The sequence below is a fragment of the Oncorhynchus masou genome, chromosome 28 (assembly GCF_036934945.1).
Source record: "Oncorhynchus masou masou isolate Uvic2021 chromosome 28, UVic_Omas_1.1, whole genome shotgun sequence".
Taxonomy (NCBI): Eukaryota; Metazoa; Chordata; class Actinopteri; order Salmoniformes; family Salmonidae; genus Oncorhynchus; species Oncorhynchus masou.
Window position 1 is genome coordinate 39,759,809 of NC_088239.1, and position 21,190 is coordinate 39,780,998.

The following is a 21,190-nucleotide window of genomic DNA, read 5'->3' on the forward strand; positions in this document are numbered from 1 at the left end:
AAGTTAATTTGCATAATTGAGTGGAATGAAATTAGCCTGTGTGTATTTTTGTTAGTGAACATGTATCTTATTTACCAACACAACTATCACACACAGCATACAGAGCCTATTCCTCTACTGGTTGTTGCTGGAGTAAAACATGTGCTTTTGCAAGACCAATCATTGCACAACATTTCTTAATACAATCCCGTGTTTAAAACATTTTCGGTGCACGACTAAAAATAGCTACTATTTTTATTTCTCAACTAGTCATTTAAGTGCGACTCCCATTCAAGTGTCAGCACTTCACACACTACTTTACAATGTGAGCTGGAGGCAGTATGCATTTTGAAAACATACTTAATTGTTTAAAATCTGAATATATTATTTCATATTATAAGTTATGTCTTACCTTGCTTCAAAGTAGCCTATAGGCAAAATCCGACCATGGAAACGCGGAGGCAATTAAAATAACACTTCATAGGCGGCGCGTGAGTTTCAAGTTTGGAGAAGCTTACAATTTATCCTACCATTTCTACATGCCAGTTATGATTTTCAAATGCGCATTTTCGTGGAACAGTTTCATTTAAATCATAACGTTTTCATTTCTCAAAATCATTGTCACATGGTTAATCATAAAAATGGGAATTGAAATCATACAAATCTAAAAGTTAAAATTAAACCAATGTGAGAGCACCAGCCTCAGCCATATGGACACATTGATACACCGTGATCAATTGCCGGCTAAAGAAATGAGTGCATGGAACTCATAGCCTATAGGCCAATGCAGCAGTAGGCCTATAGTTTCTCCTTCAAGATTGGTGATTATCGAAGGGAGATTGTTGGAAAGATTTTTAAAATAGTTTTTTATTTTTAACATTTTATTTCACCATTATTTAACCAGGTAGGCTAGAACAAGTTCTCATTTATAACTGCGACCTGGCCAAGATAAAGCAAAGCAGTGTGACACAAACAACAACACAGAGTTACACATGGAATAAACAAACATACAGTCAATAATACAATAGAGAAAGTCTATATACAGTGTGTGCAAATAAGGTAGGATAAGGGGGGTGAGGCAATAAATAGGCCATAGTGGCAAAATTATTACAGTAGGGCAAATTAAACACTGGGGTGATAGATGTGCAGAAGATGAGTGTGCAAATAGTGGTACTGGGGTGCAAAGGAGAAAAATAAATAAAATGAATAACAATATGGTGATGAGGTAGTTGGATGGGATATTTAAAAGTGGGCTATGTACAGGTGCAGTGATCTGTGAGCTGCTCTGACAGCTGGTAGTTAAAGCTAGTAAGGGAGATGTGAGTCTCCAGCTTCAGGGATTTTTGCAGTTTGTTCCAGTCATTGGCAGCAGAGAACTGGAAGGAAAGGCGGCCGAAGGAGGAATTGGCTTTGGGGGGCTTACTGTGAGGAAAAATAGTTTTAATAAATCATTCGCAATGGATGTTAAAAAAACACTTTCCTACATTTCCGTGCAGCAGGCCAGGTACTTCTATGCATGCTCAGGCACGCGCGCTCCGTCAACATTATCAGGACAGAGAAGCCAGACACATGCCCATTGCTCACATGGAGCATTCCAAACAAAAGACAATGAAAAAAATGGACATATAAATTATGGTTATTTCTCACTAGTGTAGCAGGTTGTGAACTCTGTAAGCAGTGTTTCCATTGAGAATGGTAAATTAATGTGCAAGAATTGGCAGGAGACAGCTGAGCCATTCTGGAGAGGGACTTGCCTATATCTTTGCCATGCAGCCCTCCCCTTCTTCTTGTCTCAACATTTGAAATTATACTCAAGACACATTATCTTCACACTTACACTGAACACAAATATAAACGCAACATCTCCAAGAGTTACAGTTCATATAAGGAAATCAATGGATCGATGCAGTCTTACACGTCGATCCAGAACATTCCCAAACATGTGCAATAGGTGACATATGCAGTATGCAGGCTATGGAAGAACTGGGACATTTTCAGCTTCCAGGAATTGTGTATAGATCCTTGCGATATGGGTTTCATACTGAAACATGAGATGATGGTGGCGGATGAATGGCACCACAACGGGCTTCAGGATCTCATCATGATATCTCTGTGCATTGAAATTGCCATTGATAAAATGCAATTGTTCATTGTCCATATCATATGCCTGCCCATAACATAACCCCACTGCCACCATGGGGGGCACTCTGCTGATGTCAACGTTGTGAACAAACTGTTCATCCACATCTGCCCAGTTCAGTTGAAACTGGGATTCATCCGTGAAGAGCACACTTCTCCAGCGTGCCAGTGGCCATCGAAGGTGATCATTTGCACACTGTAGTCGGTTACAACGTCGAACTACAGTCAGGTTGAGACCTTGGTAAGGACGAAGAGCACGCAGATGAGCTTCTCTGAGACGGTTTCTGACAGTTTGTGCAGAAATTATTTGCTTCTGCAAACCCACAGTTTCATCAGCTGTCTGGGTGGCTGGTCTTAGACGATCCCGCAGGTGAGGAAGCCAGATGTGGAGGTCCTTGGCTGGCGGAATTACACGAGGTCTGCAATTGCGAGGCCGGATGGATGCACTAGAAAATTCTCTAAAACGACATTGGAGGATTATTTGCACGCTCCATCAATAATTGAGACATCTGTGGCATTGTGTTGTGTGACAAAACTGCACATTTTAGAGTGGCCTTTTATTGTCCCCAACACAAGGTAATGTGTAATGTATGTAATGATCGTGCCGTTTAATAAACTTCTTGATATGCCACACCTGTCAGGTGGATGGATTATCTTGACAAAGGAGAAATGCCCACTCACAGGGATGTAAACGCATTTGTGCACAAAATTGTAAATAAATAAGCTTTTTGTGCATAAGGAAAATGTCTGATCTTTTATTTCAGCTCATGAAATATGGGTCCAAACATTTTGACATTTTGTTTTAAATGCTTTTCTCTGACAGCTGAAACTCAATAATCAAGGTTTATACAAATCGCTGTTGAAAACTAAATATTAGTCTCAAAGAAATGTGAGATGTCGAGATGCTTTTTATAGTGGATATCAAGTTTATACATTCCCTGCCTGGGCTGATGAGACGGTGTATTGCACAGTCAGATAGAACAGAGTAAATAGGCATTTTAACAACATCAGATTTAGCTGGTGGTAACTTGTGGAATAGACACCGTCTGGAATGTGCTTTTAGCCAATCATCATTCAGGATTAGACCCACCAGTTGTATAAAATTTGATAGACAACACTAACTAGAGGTGGAACGATAAACCAAAAATTACCAAAACCTACATTGCCCTCTTACCGAAGCAATTTTGCTTACGTTGGTAATGTTGGTAGTTAGGCTACACAACGTTCTTGCTTAAACCATTATTTGTTGTCTGGGCTTTAGAGGCTTCTGATAGGCTAGTTGACATCATTTTAGTCAATTGGAGGTGTACCTGTGGATGTATTTCAAGGCCTACCTTCCAACTCAGTGCCTCTTTGCTTGACATCATGGAAAAATCAAAAGAAATCAGGAAAGACGTCAGAAAAAAATGGTTGACCTCCACAAGTCTGGTTCATCCTTGGGAGCTATTTACAAACGCCTGAAGGTACCACCACGTTCATCTGTACAAACAATAGTACACAAGTATAAACACCATGGGACCACACGCCGTCATACCGCTCAGGAAGGAGACCCGTTCTGTCTCCTAGAGATGAACGTACTTTGGTGCGAAAAGTGCAAATCAATCCCAGAACAACAGCAATGGACCTTGTGAAGATGCTGGAGGAAACAGGTACAAAAGTATCTATATCCACAGTAAAATGAGTCCTATATCAACATAACCTGAAAGGCCGCTCAGCAAGGAAGAAGCTAGTGCTCCAAAATCGCCATAAAAAATCAAGACCACTGTTTGCAACTGCACATGGGGACAAACTTCGTTCTTTTTGGAGAAATGTCCTCTGGTCTGATGAAACAAAAATTAAACTGTTTTAACATAATGACCATCCTTATGTTTGGAGGAAAAAGGGGGAGGCTTGCAAGCCGAAGAACACCATCCAAACGATGAAGCACAGGGGTGGCAGCATCATGTTGTGGTGGTGCTTTGCTGCAGGAGGGACTGGTGCACTTCACAAAATAGATGGCATCATGAGGGAGGAAAATTATGTGTATATATTGAAGCAACATCTCAAGACATCAATCAGGAAGTTATAGCTTGGTGGCAAATGGGTCTTCCAAATGGACAATGACCCCAAGCATACTTCCAAAGTTGTGGAAAATGGCTTAAGGACAACAAAGTCAAGGTCATGGAGTGGCCATCACAAAGCCCTGACCTCAATCCTATAGAAAATGTGTGGGCAGAACTGAAAAGGCGTGTGCGAGCAATGAGGCCTACAAACCTGACTCAGTTACATCAGCTCTGACAAAATTCATCCAATTTATTGTGGGAAGCTTGTGGATTCTACCCGAAATGTTTGACCGAAGTTAAACAATTGAAAAGCAATGCTACCAAATCCTAATTGAGTGTATGTAAACTTCTGACCCACTGGGAATGTGATGAAAGAAATAAAGCTGTTAGAAATCATTCTCTCTACTATTATTCTGACATTTCACATTCTTAAAATGAAGTGGTGATACAAACTGACCGAAAACAGGGACTTTTTACTTGGATTAAATGTCAGGAATTGTGAAAAACTGAGTTTAAATGTGCATGTGAACTAAGGTGTATGTGAACTTCCGTCTTCAACTGTAATTGAGACGATGCCCCAGCGGTAGCCTGGGCAGTCGCTAGTGGGCGCTATGGATCTCCACTATCATATGGGCTTGATGTGCACAATCTGTAATACACTTCTGTATGCCTATTTTCCCTGTTTTCTCTACCTTCTAGCCATTCAATCTGGTTGAGGAGGAAAGCCTTTACAGCCTGAATGGAGAATGTTTTATGCACAAGTGTATTGGCTGTACACATCAAGCACAGATGATCCATAGCGCCCACTAGCGGCTGCACACTCTATGCCAGCAGAATGAAGCGGAGCTCCCCATATGCGGTAAATACATAGTGGCTTAAATATGGCCTACAAATGGAACGTTTTTGTAGGATATTACATTTACTGTTGGATCAATTGCATGGCTATCTAGCAACAATGTCTTATTTAGAGTTAGCTATCTAGTTAATGTGTTTTGAGTTCCACTTCCTCAGTTGGCAAATTATGTAGCATATATGTATAGCCAAGGCCAATATGCACAAAAAACATGCAGGTAAATTCATTTCGATACAGCCAAAAATATATCAGATTTTTCTGGATCCTAGATCGTATTTTGACATGTTATGCATCAAAGTGATCCCGAGTGGCGCAGCGGTCAAAGACACTGCATCTCAGTGCAAGAGGCGTCACTATAGTACCTGGTTCGAATCCAGGCGGTATCACATCCGGCAGTGAGTCCCATAGGGCGGTGCACAATTGGCCATTCTGGGTTTGGCTGGAGAAGGCCGTCATTGTAAATAAGAATTTGTTCTTAACTGACTTGCCTGCCTAGTTAAATAAAGGTTCATTAAAAATGAAGGTATTAGATGAAATACCTAACTTCAAACATGTCTTACCTGGCACTGAAAAAAGTCAGTCTAGAACCCTTCTACTTAGCTATCTTGCTTCAAAGCTTTGCCATTTGATACCTGATTTTATTAGACTTTTTGTCTAATGTTCTAATGTTATAGCATAGTACCACAAGGTGAGCTACTGGGTGTGGAGGGTTTTGTTCCAGCCCTACTCTAACACACCAGATTCTACAAATCAACTGCTCAACAGGACATTGTTAAGCTGACTCAGGTGTGTTTGAGCAGGGCTGGATCAAAAGCCTGCACAGCCAGTGGCCTAGCTCCCTGCATGGAGAGTTGACCACATGTTTTATACAGTAACCGTGCTGTATATTTGACTTTAAGGTGTTTTTTCCCAGTGGTATTGTTATGGATTGAGTGTCATTATACTAGCTAATGATTAACCCATTGGGGTAGCCTAAACAAATCCTTCATTCATCTTTAACTTTACCACAATGCTACTACTTCCGTTAAGCTACAGGAGCATGCTCATTGCTAAAATGGCACACCTGTGTTATAATACACTACATGATCGAATGTACAGTGGGGAAAACAAGTATTTGATAGACTGACGATTTTGCAGGTTTTCCTATTTACAAAGCATGTAGAGGTCTAATTTTTTTTATAATAGGTACACTTCAACTTTGAGAGATGGAATCTGAAACAAAAATCCAGAAAATCACTATGATTTTTAAGTAATTAATTTGCATTTTATTGCATTACATAATATTTGATACATCAGAAAAGCAGAACTTAATATTTGATACAGAGATCATACGTTTCCTGTAGTTCTTGACCAGGTTTGCACACACTGCAGCAGGGATTTTGGCCCACTCCTCCATACAGACCTTCTCCAGATCCTTCAGGTTTCGGGGCTGTCGTTGGGCAATACGGACTTTCAGCTCCATCCAAAGATTGGGGGGCAGGGTAGCCGAGTGGTTAGAACGTTGGACTAGTAACCGGAAGGTTGCGAGTTCAAAGCCCCGAGCTGACAAGGTACAAATCTGTCGTTCTGCACCTGAACAGGCAGTTAACCCATTGTTCCCAGGCCGTCATTGAAAATAAGAATGTGTTCTTAACTGACTTGCCTGGTTAAATAAAGGTAAAATAAAAAAAATAAATTGGGTTCAGGTCTGGAGACTGGTGAGGCAACTCCAGGACCTTGAGATGCTTCTTACGGAGCCACTCCTCAGTTGCCCTGGCTGTGTGTTTCGGGTCGTTGTCATGCTGGAAGACCCAGCCACGACGCATCTTCAATGCTCTTACTGAGGGAAGGAGGTTGTTGGCCAAGATCTCGCGATACATGGCCCCATCCATCCTCCCCTCAATACGGTACAGTCGTCCTGTGCCCTTTGTAGAAAAGCATCCCCAAAGAATGATGTTTCCACCTCCATGCTTCATGGTTGGGATGGTGTTCTTGGGGTTGTACTCATCCTTCTTCCTCCAAACACGGCGAGTGGAGTTTAGACCAAAAAGCTCTATTTTTGTCTTATCAGACCACATGACTCTGGATCATCCAGATGGTCATTGGCAAACTTCAGACAGGCCTGGCCATGCGCTGGCTTGAGCAGGGGGACCTTGCGTGCGCTGCAGGATTTTAATCCATGACGGCGTAGTGTGTTACTAATGGTTTTCTTTGAGACTGTGGTCCCAGCTTCCTCATGATCATTGATGCCCCACGAGGTGAGATCTTGCATGGAGCCCCAGACCTAGGGTGATTGACTGTCATCTTGAACTTCTTCCATTTTTGAATAGTTGCGCCAACAGTTGTTGCCTTCTCACCAAGCTGCTTGCCTATTGTCCTGTAGCCCATCCCAGCCTTGTGCAGGTCTACAATTTTATTTCTGATGTCCTTACACAGCTCCCTGGTCTTGGCCATTGTGGAGAGGTTGGAGTCTGTTTGATTGAGTGTGTGGACAAGTGTCTTTTATACAGGTAACGAGATCAAACAGGTGCAGTTAATACAGATAATGAGTGGAGAACAGGAGGGCTTCTTAAAGAAACACTAACATGTCTGTGAGAACCGTAATTCTTACTGGTTGGTAGGTGATCAAATGCTTATGTCATGCAATAAAATGCAACATTTCTGGATTTTTGTTTTAGGTTCCGTCTCTCACAGTATAAGTGTACCTATGATAACAATTAGAGACCTCTGCATGCTTTATAAGTAGGAAAACCTGCAAAATCAGCAGTGTATCAAATACTTGTTATCCCCACTGTATATGTCTACCTGCTCATTGATCATCTAATTCCAAAATCGGAGGCATTAATATGGAGTTGGTCCCCCCTTTGCTGCTATAACAGCCTCTACCCTTCTGGGAAGGCTTTCCACTAGATTTTGGAACATTGTGGCGGGGACTTCCTTCCATTCAGCAGCAAGAGCATTAGTGAGGTCGGGCACTGATGTTTGGAAATTAGGCCTGTCTCGTAGTCGGTGTTCCAATTCATCCCAAATGTGTTAGATAGGGATGAGGTCAAGGCTCTGTGCAGGCCAGTCAAGTTATTCCACACCAATCTCAACAAACCATTTCGGTATTGAATTCGCTTTGTGCACGGGTGCATTGTCATGCTGAAACAGGAAAGGGCCTTCCCCAGAGTTTTGCCACAAAGTTTGAAGCACAGAATCATCTAGAATGTCATTGTATGCTGTAGCATTAATATTTCCCTTCACTGAAAGGGGTGTACACACTTTTGTAAATATAATGTATGAGCCATGTAGGCTATAGCCTTTGGTGAAAGAGCTAGCCCTAAAAATACTACCTTTTGCCAACTTGACTTCATCTCGGGCCTAACAACACCCGTGCCAATATATCTTCCAAACACCGGCTTCTCTGACGTTATCACCTAAATGGAGAATATTCGTGATAAAAATAAGGGGTTAAATGTGTGTATTTAATACGTACTTGTGTGCGACTGGGGACCGCATGAGTCCATAATCATCTCTCTGTGTCTCTGTTATTATTATATTATTCTGTCCAGCCTGATCTCATGCATGCACTGGCTTATTGGAACCAGTGGCGTTGTCTCGCGTGGTAACGTACACCCCATTAACCCGGCCCTTTCACCGCCTCTAACCTGCTACACTGCTATCCCTTGTATACAACCTCCATTCGGCAGGGTAGCCTAGTGGTTAGAGCGTTGGATTAGTAACCGGAAGGTTGCAAGTTAAAACCCCCGAGCTGACAAGGTACAAATCTGTCGTTCTGCCCCTGAACAGGCAGTTAAACCACTGTTCCTAGGCCATCATTGAAAATATGCATTTGTTCTTAACTGACTTGCCGAGTTAAATAAAGGTAAAAAAAAAAAAAATAATCACCACACTCTCTTGACTCTCGAGCTGGGCAATATATCAAATTAATTTTATAGTATGTTTCAGTGCGATGTTCCAAATGCTGTTAATGCAAGTATCAATGTTTTTATATTTTGTCATTTATATGAGCGTTTGTCTTTATGGACTCGTCTCATTCGCTCCTTCTGTTCTGTGTGCACCTTCCCACTTGCACACAGGCACCAAGCCCCTACCACTTACAACTACAAAGATGATATGTATACTATAACATACACATTAAACACAATAGATACTGTTTATATATCAGACCCTTCACTTTTCCAAATGTGCCCTGTATAATACAAAAGAACATACACAAAAGATACTGTTTATATATCAGACCCTTCATTTTATCAATTGTGCCCTTTATAATACAATATAACATACACATTAAACACAATAGATACTCTCTATATATCAGACCCTTCACTTTTTCAAAATATTGTTGTTACAGCTCTATTCTAAAATGCATTAACCTCTAGCGCCGAGCAATCCCGTATCCGGGAGCGTAATCATAGCCTCAAGCTCATTAGCATAACGCAACGTTAACTATTCATGAAAATCGCAAATTAAATGAAATAAATATATTGGCTCACAAGCTTAGCCTTTTGTTAACAACACTGTCATCTAAGATTTTCAAAATATGCTTTTCAACCATAGCTACACAAGCATTTGTGTAAGAGTGTTGATAGCTAGCATAGCATTAAGCCTAGCATTCAGCAGGCAACATTTTCACAAAAACAAGAAAAGCATTCAAATAAAATCATTTACCTTTGAAGAACTTCGGATGTTTTCAATGAGGAGACTCTCAGTTAGATAGCAAATGTTCAGTTTTTCCAAAAAGATTATTTGTGTAGGAGAAATCGCTCTGTTTTTTTCATCACGTTTGGCTAAGAAGAAAAAAAAATTCAGTCATTACAACGCCAAACTTTTTTCCAAATTAACTCCATAATATCGACAGAAACATGGCAAACGTTGTTTAGAATCAATCCTTAAGGTGTTTTTCACATATCTATTCGATGATAAATAATTCGTGGCAGTTGCCTTTCTCCTCTGAACCTAATGGAAAAGTGGACGCAGCTGGAGATTGCGCAATAATTTCAATGGAGGACACCAAGCGGACACCTGGTAAATGTAGTCTCTTATGGTCAATCTTCCAATGATATGCCTACAAATACGTCACAATGCTGCAGACACCTTGGGGAAACGACAGAAAGTGTAGGCTCATTCCTGGCACATTCACAGCCATATAAGGAGACATTGGAACACAGCGCATTCAAAATCTGGGGCATTTCCTGTATGGAATTTCATCTTGGTTTCACCTGTAGCATTAGTTCTGGGGCACTCACAGACAATATCTTTGCAATTTTGGAAACGTCAGTGTTTTCTTTCCAAAGCTGTCAATTATATGCATAGTCGAGCATCTTTTCGTGACAAAAATACCTTGTTTAAAACGGGAACGTTTTTTTATCCAAAAATTAAGAGAGCCCCCTATATCGAAGAAGTTAAATAATTTTTTCCCCCTCATCAATCTAAACACAATACCCCATAATGACAAGCCAAAAACAGGTTTTTAGACATTTTTGCAAATGTATGGAAAAAAGTATTATGGGAGAAACGCAGTACTTTGTTGAAGCACCTTTGGCAGCGATTACAACCTCGAGTCCTCTTGGTTATCAAGCTACAAGCTACAAGCTTGGCACTACTGTACATGGGGAGTTTATCCCATACACCTCTGCAGATCCTCTTAAGCTCTCGGGTTGGATGGGGAGCGTCACTGCACAGCTTTTTTCAGGTCTCTCCAGAGATGTTCGATCGGGTTCAAGTACGGGCTCTGGCTGGGCCACTCAAGGACATTCAGGGATTTGTTCCGAAGCCACTCCTGCATTGTCTTAGCTGTGTGCTTAGGGTCGTTGTCTTTTTGGAAGGTGAACCTTAACCCCAGTCTGAAGTCCTGAGTTCTCTGGATCTCTCTGTACTTTGTACTGTTAATCTTTCCCTCGATCCTGACTTGTCTCCCAGTCCCTGCCGCTGAAAAACATCCCCACAACATGATGTTGTGTAGGGATGGTATTGGCCAGGTGATGAGTGGTGCCTAGTTTCCTCCAGACATGACACTTGGCATTTAGGCCAAAGTGTTCAATCTTGGTTTCATCAGACCAGAGAATCTTGTTTCTCATAGTCTGCGAGTCCTTTAGTTGCCTTTTAGCAAACTTCAAGTGGACTGTCGTGCCTTCTACTGAGGAGTGGCTTCCGTCTGGCCATTCTACCATAAAGGCCAGATGGGTGAAGTGCTGCACAGTTGGTTGTTTTTCTGGAAGGTCCTCCTTTCTCCACAGAGGAACTCTGGATGTCTGTCAGAGTGACCATCAGGTTATTGGTCACCTCCCTGACCAGGGCCCTTCTCCCCCGATTGCTCAGAGTTGATTTTGAAGGATCTCTAGGGTTGGGCCGTGTAGGCTTAGTCACATGCTGGGTTAGGTTTAGATCATTACACATGTTTTCTTAGATTGTCACCCAGTATAATAACTTTGGATTTTTGTAAAGGGAAATGGATATCAATAGTTATTATTTATTGAAATGGCCACTCCACCACCTCTGTCTTATTAGCTCTGAACAGATGATAAACCTCAATATTAATATCAGAGGCCAGAATGTTCCGAGAGATCCAAAATTCAGTCAATACCAGAATATCCAGATTTTTCTGCATAACCCAGATCTTGATGTAATCCAGTCACAATTTTAAAATCCAACTCAAACAAGCTAGGTTCAATAGGCGGTTGCAGGCCCTGTCTGATGGTTGATATTGATATAGTTGTAATGACTATAAGATTGCATAGAACTGCACCATTTGGTCTATCCCTAAAAGTAGTAGAGGAAGGAAAAATATTGGAATTGCTTTTCCAAGGTTAACACCATAGGGCCTGAGGTTGCAGCCAATGTCAATATGAGGAACTCTCAGAGTAGCCAATGATGGAATGTTAGAAACAGACATACATTAGCTTTGATTGCTATCATGCAACAGCCCAAGCCCTCTACGTGATTTGAAAACCAACGGGGTGTTCAAGTTTATGGAATTCACATTTGAACTTAAAGCACTGGGTGAGCAGACCACAGTGAACTCATCTTTTGCGCTAACAATAACAGATCTAAGAGTGGAGTTCATATGAATGGGTTAAAGATTACAACTGACAACACCCCTAGTAGTATAGACAACAGTACGATGATAATGCTTACTACCTCCCATCCTTTCTATCTGAGCGGGGCTTGGTCTGTCTCAGAGTCAATGTCTTAATGCAGTCTTGAAATATGAAGAGAGGGTCCAGGCTCCTGGGATGGGAGGTCGGGGTAGGATGGGAAGGGCAGGTGTGAGGGGAGAGGTGACTTCACTAGAGAGATCAGCCCTTGGCCAGTCAGTGAGTGGCAATATTGTGGTGAGGCAGTGGCACAACGACCAGGCTGAGGAGTAGAAAAGGAAAGGTCTTAGAGGGGGACCTACTCTTCAATGTCTTAATTTGCTCCTGGACGTCCAGCTCAGACATATATTCCTCAATAAGCTGACAAGTTTCCACATTGGTAATTTGGCTGGCCAATATTATCCAGAGAACTGTGCGAAATGGGTGCAGCTCCTACATGGGATGGAGCATTCACCATAGTCTCTGAACGTGGTTGCTGCCAATCTGTAAAAAGTCAGTTTCCCCATGTGGCAGAAAGTTGTAGACTCATTTTGGAACAATTCTGTTAAAATCCATGCAAATAAAATAGGTTGTTGAGGAATCAGCTAAAAGTCAATCAATCCACACATTGAGATAGTTAGATTGAATCACACAGTTTGTAGGATCACCACTGTTATAGGCAGCAAGCCAAAACCCAATCACAAACTAGTGTTGGGTTCTAGCTTGAAATATACATATTCATGAATACACTGTACTAGAACTTATTGATTACTTTACATATCTAATGAATGTCTATGTTGGGGTCAATGGAAAGTGGATAAGAACTAGGTGTATGGAAAGATACTGAGTGAGGAAGGGGGAGTGCAGTTTATATTTGATCAAAACATGGTATTGTTAAATCTTGTGGCTCCTAAAGAGGGAGGCAAAGGTCTACAGTCTGGTTTCAGTCACTGATAAGGTAGGACAGTCGTGGATAAGGGAAGAGCGAGAAATTCGGCCCGAGGTCAGGTCAGATGAAGTGAGAAGGAACAGTCCTATCCCACACACATATACTTCCATGCCCATGAAAGTTCTAGCATGAGGCAGGGCCATGACTGCACCAGTGAGAGGAACCAATTAAGTTCATGACTAGCAACAGAGGTATTGGCTGTCGAGATGTGCAAAGAGTTGACTCCGCCTAGTAGGAGGGTATAAATATATGTGCTTGTGTAAACATCTCTGTCTTTGCACCCAGTGGGTGAATGAACTTGGTTTGAGCTTTTTCTAGTTTTTACTCTGTTTGTTCAGAACCTAACACTAGGACCCACAATAAACACAACCAATGTGCCAAACTGGCCAACATAACAACAGCAAAGAGAGAGTGGTGACTTTCTCAGTGCGATTTAAATGCTAAGGCCGATCAAAACAGCAACGCAAAGGAGGCCGTGTTACCAGTATGATAGCCAGGAGAGAAGCACCTTGGAGCGGATGTAGTTTCCAGTACAGGCCGATGGAAAGCCGAGAGGGTGGCAAGCGCTACACCTAAAAGCTTTTCAGTTTTTTCAACTTTTTTAGTTTAGGAGTCATTTTACAAGCCCTGAATTTATTAGATTATTCCTGACTGTTTGAAATGCAGTGTATTGACCTTTTAATTTAGCAACAAAGCTCATGTAGAGAAAACAAAACAAAATAATTGAGATATACAGTTGAACTCGGAAGTTTACATACACCTTAACCGAATACATTTAAACTCATTTTTTCACAATTCCTGACATTTAATCTAAGTAAAAAATTCCCTGTTTTAGGTCAGTTAGGATCACCACTTTATTTTAAGAATGTGAAATGTCAGAATAGTAGAGAGAATTATTTATTTCAGCTTTTATTTCTTTCATCACATTACCAGTGGGTCAGAAGTATACATAAACTCAATTAGTATTTGGTAACAATGCCTTTAAATTGTTTAACTTGGGTCAAACGTTTCGGGTAGCCTTCCACAAGCTTCCCACAATAACTTGGGTGAATGTTGGCCCAATCCTCCTGACAGAGCTGGTGTAACTGAGTCAGGTTTGTAGGCCTCTTTGCTCGCACACGCTTTTTCAGTTCTGCCCACAAATTTTCTATGGGATTAAGGTCAGGGATTTGTGATGGCCACTCCAATACCTTGACTTTGTTGTCCTTAAGCCATTTTGACACAACTTTGGAAGTATGCTTCCATTTGCGGCCAAGCTTTAACTTCCCGACTGATGTCTTGAGATGTTGCTCCAATATATCCACATAATTTTCTTGCCTCATGATGCTTTGTGAAGATCTACTTTGAAGTGCACCAGTCCCTCCTGCAGCAAAGCACCCCCCCAACATGACGCTGCCACCCCCGTGCTTCACGGTTGGGATGGTGTTCTTCGGTTTGCAGGCCTCCCCATTTTCCTCCAAACTTAACGATGGGCATTATGGCCAAACAGTTCTATTTTTGTTTCATCAGAACATCGTACTTTTTGGGAAAATGTCCTATCTTTGTCCCCATGTGCAGTTGCAAAATGTAGTCTGGCTTTTTTATGGTGGTTTTGGAGCAGTGGCTTCTTCCTTGCTGAGCAGCCTTTCATGTTATGTCGATATATAACTCTTTTTACTGTGGATATAGATACTTTTGTACCTGTTTCCTCCAGCATCTTCACAAGGTCCATTGCTGCTGTTCTGGAATTGATTTGCACTTTTCACACCAAAGTACGTTCATCTATAGGAGACAGAATGCGTCTCCTTCCTGAGCGGTATGACGACTGTGTGGTCCCATGGTGTTTATACTTGCGTACTATTTTTTGTACAGATGAACGTGGTACCTTCAGGCATTTGGAAATTGCTCCCAAGGATGAACAAGACTTGTGGAGGTCTACAATGTTTTTTTCTGAGGTCTTGGCTGATTTCTTTTGATTTTCCCATGATGTCAAGCAAAGAGGCAGGCCTTCAAACATTCAATTGACTCAAATTATGTCAATTAGCCTATCAGAAGCTTCTAAAGCCAATGACGACATATTCTGGAATTTTCCAAGCTGTTAAAGGCACAGTCAATTTTGTGTATGGTAACTTCTGACCCACTGGGATTGTGATACAGTGAATTATAAGTGAAATAATCTATCTGGAAAGAATTTTTGGAAAAATGACTTGTGTCAAGCACACAGTAGATGTCCTAACCGACTTGCCAGAACTATAGTTTGTTAACAAGAAATTTGTGGAGTGGAGGAACAACGAGTTTTAATGACTCCAGTCTAAGTGTTTGTGAACTTCCTACTTCAACTGTATATTGTGATTGGACCATAAATGTGGAAAAAATCTAGAAATCTTTTTAGGCCATACTGGTCGCATATCTCTACTCTTGTAGAAGAGCTTATTGTAAGGGTCGGTGTTATCTGTGTAGCTTACATAATGAATGTGATAGCTACTTACTCTGTCACTGATTCCTGGCTGTTGGTGTGGTGGTAGTTTTGTTGTTCTTGCTGTGCTCTTCTTGGCATGCAACTTCTGCTGATGACTTAACAAACAAACAAAGCAGAGCTCCTCAAATTACCTTCTAAGTCCGTGCAGAGAGGAGGATCGTGATCTCAGCTGTCTCTGGCCCAGGATAAACTCAGAGAGCTGAACAGAGCTATTTTAATCTGCTGTGTCACTGGCAGGAGCAGGCTGCCAAGAAGACACCCACTACAGTGGATTGAGTGTGTATGTGTGTGTGAGAAGGACTGTTCATCCCAAACAGGCTGACCCAGTCCTTGCCCCTGTCTGACCTCTGACCCATTTCTCTGTGTGTAGGTGCGATACCGTAGAGACAACCTCTCTGGCCGGCAGCTCCAGCACTTCCCCATGCTGGATGACCTCATGAAGGACATGTGTGATGGCGCCGCTCTGCTGTCAGTGGTGCACTTCTACTGCCCTGAATGTATGAGGCTAGAGGGTAGGTTGTCTTCTAACTGCCTTGAACTCATGAGTTCAGAGGTGTCAAGCATACCGGATCCGGCCTGCGAACCGATTCAATGCTGGTGGTTTGAGTAAAAAAATTATAACTCAATCTACATTTAAGTTACTACAACCGAAAAGAAACTGTGTAGAGATAATAGACCTGTATAAAGTCTCTTCACTTGAATCATCAAAGCGCCAAGCATTGAACATTTAAAAAAGGATGGTTAGAGGACAATTTTGTGCAAATTTTGACAGCAAGGAAGTATTGCCTATTTTCAGTGCGGCCCTCTGGACCTCGGTGAAGACCGAATGCGTCCCATGGGGAAAAATTAGTTACACGCCCCTGAGCTAGAGGGCACCCAAAGGAGGACGGAAAATGGGTGTCCTCCGGCTACACCATGGTGCTACCTCAAAGAGTACTGTTGATGCTACTGTAGACCTTCATTGCAAAACAGTGTCTGAGCGATGAACTTTTTAAACTTCTCACTCTATTCTAAATATGCACCATTCTGGTTTTAGATCTGGACATAGCACTGTTTCAGCCACTATGCTTGTTTAATGTGATGTGGTAAATTGCCTAGATCATAAAAAACATTGTGCTGCCCTATTTATAGACCTTTCCAATGCATTTGACATAATATTCATCTGTACGCAGATGATACGGTTATGTAAGCCACCGCACCGACTGTTGACCAAGCTATGTTAGAGCTGCAATCGGATTTTGTTGCATTACAGAAAGCCCTTGTTGATTTAAAACTTGTACTTAATGCGGGAAAAACCAAATATATGTTCTCTAATTCACAGACAAATCTCTCAGATGGGCTACATATTAAATAATCGAATGGCTCTCTCATCGAGCTGGTTCCCGCCTATAAATATCTGGGTGTCTGAATTGATAAAGGTCTAACGTTTAAAAAACAAACAAATTGTGATGTGATAGTTAAAAAGCTAATTTAAAATGTGCTTATTTTTTAGTAATAGATCTTGCCTCTCCATGAACAGATGGAAGCAGATTGTGCAGTCAACTTTCCTGACAGTTCTTGACTCTGGTGACACCATTTACCAGAATTCAGCAGCCACTACTCTTAAACCTTTGTATGCTGTCTACCGTAGCGCCCTTCGTTTTATCACAGGTGACAGGTTTAATACTCACCACTGCATCCTGTATCAGAAGGTCGCCTGGACCTCACTAAAGTTCCGTAGATCACTTCATTACTTTCTTCTTGTTTACAAAGCTCTGCTCCACAAGCTTCCAACATACTTCACTTCCCTATTTACAAAAATAAATATGAGATACCAAACATAGAATCATATATCAGTGAACATATTGGAATCGGACGATATTAGCTAAAAATGCCAACATCGGTATTGGCCCGATGTCTAGTTTAACGCCGATGTTAAAAAAACGATGTCAAAGCTACCGTGCATACCTATATAACTTAGGAAGGAAGCAGATTGACATGACGTAATGAAGCCACGTAAAATTTTGCTTTAGATGTACAACACAGCATTCCTAACCTTGTCCACACAATGTCTGCTGTGTGGATCGAGCAGTTATTTGAAAGGGTAAGAACATTTCAGCGAGACAACTCAAAAGCGAAATCCATTAAAGCCAAGATAATGGAATTCACTGCCCTTGACAATCAAGCGTTCTCTGTCGTGGGACTGGTCGAGCACTGGTACACACTACAAAGTGAGCTATTTTTCAGATGTTGCACAGTAATAGCGTCACTGTAATTAGCTTCACAACATACATACTATAGAATGCCATTTGGGTCTTTGCATGTCAAAAAAATATACAGTAGCACTGTCAAAGCTGTTCAAAAAACATCTGCAAACACTGGCCAAGAACGATGTGTTTACAATACCGCATTGGTAATAAAGCAACTTCTGGGGTAGCTAGCTTTAGCTTGGTACCTAGCTAGCACCAATACAACCAGCCTGAAAACAATGACCAGTAGAAACTGCAGTCAATTTCATTATTCTTAGCAAGGATTTAGGAATCCTTGTGAGTACTTATTAGCTAGTTTGCCACTTGTTGTTCACCTATTGAAATTGAACTTCAGTTCATGAAAATAAATAGCTAGCCAGCTGCTTAACCCTGTTGCCCAAAGCTAATGTTATAAGCAGCCAGCTAGCTTCATCTGGCTAGTGAAGCTCAACCGGACTGGGTTATGTGTTGTGAAGCTGGCCACAATAAGGATTAGGCACAATAGTGGAATTTGTGGTTTGCCTTCAAAATAAAAGTATGTCATTGACAGTGATGCAAATGAATAGAGATAGTAGAGTTATGCCATACTTTTATTTTGAAAGTTAATCGCAAAGTCCACTATTGTGACTAATTCTTATTGTGGCCAGCTTCACATGGATGAGTCCGACCACCATTAATCAAATAAGAACTGTCTTATAAATTAGAGTTATTTTAGATGATGACACGGCATCCAAAGTTTTAAGAGTAGTGGCTGCTGAATTCTGGTAAATGATGTCACCAGAGTCAAGAACTGTCAGGAAAGTTGACTGCACAATCTGCTTCCTTTTGTTCATGGAGAGGCAAGATCTATTCCTAAGAAATAAGCCTGTTTTAAATCTTAGCTTTTTAACTATCACATATTTTTTTTTTTAACGTTAAACCTTTATCAATCCAGACACCCGGCGAGCTAACTATAGCAACTGAAACAGATTATGTCATTTTGCTATGTTTTTGGGGAAGAACATTGTTTGCATCCTTGAGCAAGCTAGCTTTTTTTTATGACCAGCACTTTAGGTGCGCGAGACAACTTTACCAGCATCATAGAATATGTACTGATGAATCGTTGTCAAATCAAATCAAATTTTATTTGTCACATACACATGGTTAGCAGATGTTAATGCGAGTGTAGGGAAATGCTTGTGCTTCTAGTTCCGACAATGCAGTAATAACCAACAAGTAATCTAACTAACAATTCCAAAACTACTACCTTCTACACACAAGTGTAAGGGGATAAAGAATACAGTGCTTTGCGAAAGTATTCGGCCCCCTTGAACTTTGAGACCTTTTGCCACATTTCAGGCTTCAAACATAAAGATATAAAACTGTATTTTTTGTGAAGAATCAACAACAAGTGGGACACAATCATGAAGTGGAACGACATTTATTGGATATTTCAAACTTTTTTAACAAATCAAAAACTGAAAAATTGGGCGTGCAAAATTATTCAGCCCCTTTACTTTCAGTGCAGCAAATTCTCTCCAGAAGTTCAGTGAGGATCTCTGAATGATCCAATGTTGACCTAAATGACTAATGATGATAAATACAATCCACCTGTGTGTAATCAAGTCTCCGTATAAATGCTCCTGCACTGTGATAGTCTCAGAGGTCCGTTAAAAGCGCAGAGAGCATCATGAAGAATAAGGAACACACCAGGCAGGTCCGAGATACTGTTGTGAAGAAGTTTAAAGCCGGATTTGGATACAAAAAGATTTCCCAAGCTTTAAACATCCCAAGGAGCACTGTGCAAGCGATAATATTGAAATGGAAGGAGTATCAGACCACTGCAAATCTACCAAGACCTGGCCGTCCCTCTAAACTTTCAGCTCATACAAGGAGAAGACTGATCAGAGATGCAGCCAAGAGGCCCATGATCACTCTGGATGATCTGCAGAGATCTACAGCTGAGGTGGGAGACTCTGTCCATAGGACAACAATCAGTTGTATATTGCACAAATCTGGCCTTTATGGAAGAGTGGCAAGAAGAAAGCCATTTCTTAAAGATATCCATAAAATGTGTCGTTTAAAGTTTGCCACAAGCCACCTGGGAGACACACCAAACATGTGGAAGAAGGTGCTCTGGTCAGATGAAACCAAAATTGAACTTTTTGGCAACAATGCAAAACGTTATGTTTGGCGTAAAAGCAACACAGCTCATCACCCTGAACACACCATCCCCACTGTCAAACATGGTGGTGGCAGCATCATGGTTTGGGCCTGCTTTTCTTCAGCAGGGACAGGGAAGATGGTTAAAATTGATGGGAAGATGGATGGAGCCAAATACAGGACCATTCTTGAAGAAAACCTGATGGAGTCTGCAAAAGACCTGAGACTGGGACGGAGATTTGTCTTCCAACAAGACAATGATCCAAAACATAAAGCAAAATCTACAATGGAATGGTTCAAAAATAAACATATCCAGGTGTTAGAATGGCCAAGTCAAAGTCCAGACCTGAATCCAATCGAGAATCTGTGGAAAGAACTGAAAACTGCTGTTCACAAATGCTCTCCATCCAACCTCACTGAGCTCGAGCTGTTTTGCAAGGAGGAATGGGAAATAATTTCAGTCTCTCTGTGCAAAACTGATAGAGACATACCCCAAGCGACTTACAGCTGTAATCGCAGCAAAAGGTGGCGCTACAAAGTATTAACTTAAGGGGGCTGAATAATTTTGCACGCCCAATTTTTCTGTTTTTGATTTGTTAAAAAAGTTTGAAATATCCAATAAATGTCGTTCCACTTCATGATTGTGTCCCACTTGTTGTTGATTCTTCACAAAAAATACAGTTTTATATCTTTATGTTTGAAGCCTGAAATGTGGCAAAAGGTCGCAAAGTTCAAGGGGGCCGAATACTTTCGCAAGGCACTGTATGAATGAGTGATGGTACAGAGCAGCATAGGCAAGATACAGTAGATGGTATCGAGTACAGTATATACATATGAGATGAGTATGTAAACAAAGTGGCTGGTGATACATGTATTTCATAAAGATGCAGTAGATGATATAGAGTACAGTATATATGTATACATATGAGATGAATAATGGAGGGTATGTGAACATTATATTAGGTAGCATTGTTTAAAGTGGCTAGTGATGTATTTTACATTTCCCATCAATTCCCATTATTAAAGTGGCTGGAGTTCAGTCAGTGTGTTGGCAGCAGCCACTCAATGTTAGTGGTTGCTGTTTAATAGTCTGATGGCCTTGAGATAGAAGCTGTTTTTCAGTCTCTCGGTCCCAGCTTTGATGCACCTGTTTTGACCTCGCCTTCTGGATGATAGCGGGGTGAACAGGCAGTGGCTCGGGTGGTTGTTGTCCTTGATGATCTTTATGGCCTTCCTGTGACATCGGGTGGTGTAGGTGTCCTGGAGGGCAGGTAGTTTACCCCCGGTGATGCGTTGTGCAGACCTCACTACCCTCTGGAGAGCCTTACGGTTGTGGGCGGAG

General features: G+C 41.4%; 1 protein-coding gene across 2 annotated transcripts in view; it reads left to right on the forward strand.

Annotated features, from left to right (window-relative positions):
* The window catches only part of LOC135517565 (calmodulin-regulated spectrin-associated protein 1-B-like), a 117,702-nt gene that overhangs the window by 21,645 nt on the left and 74,867 nt on the right, over positions 1–21,190 (forward strand). For both annotated transcript variants that reach the window (XM_064941978.1, XM_064941979.1), the window contains exon 6: positions 15,849–15,990. In XM_064941978.1, the coding sequence (XP_064798050.1) occupies positions 15,849–15,990 (142 nt within the window). The remainder of the gene's footprint in view (positions 1–15,848; positions 15,991–21,190) is intronic.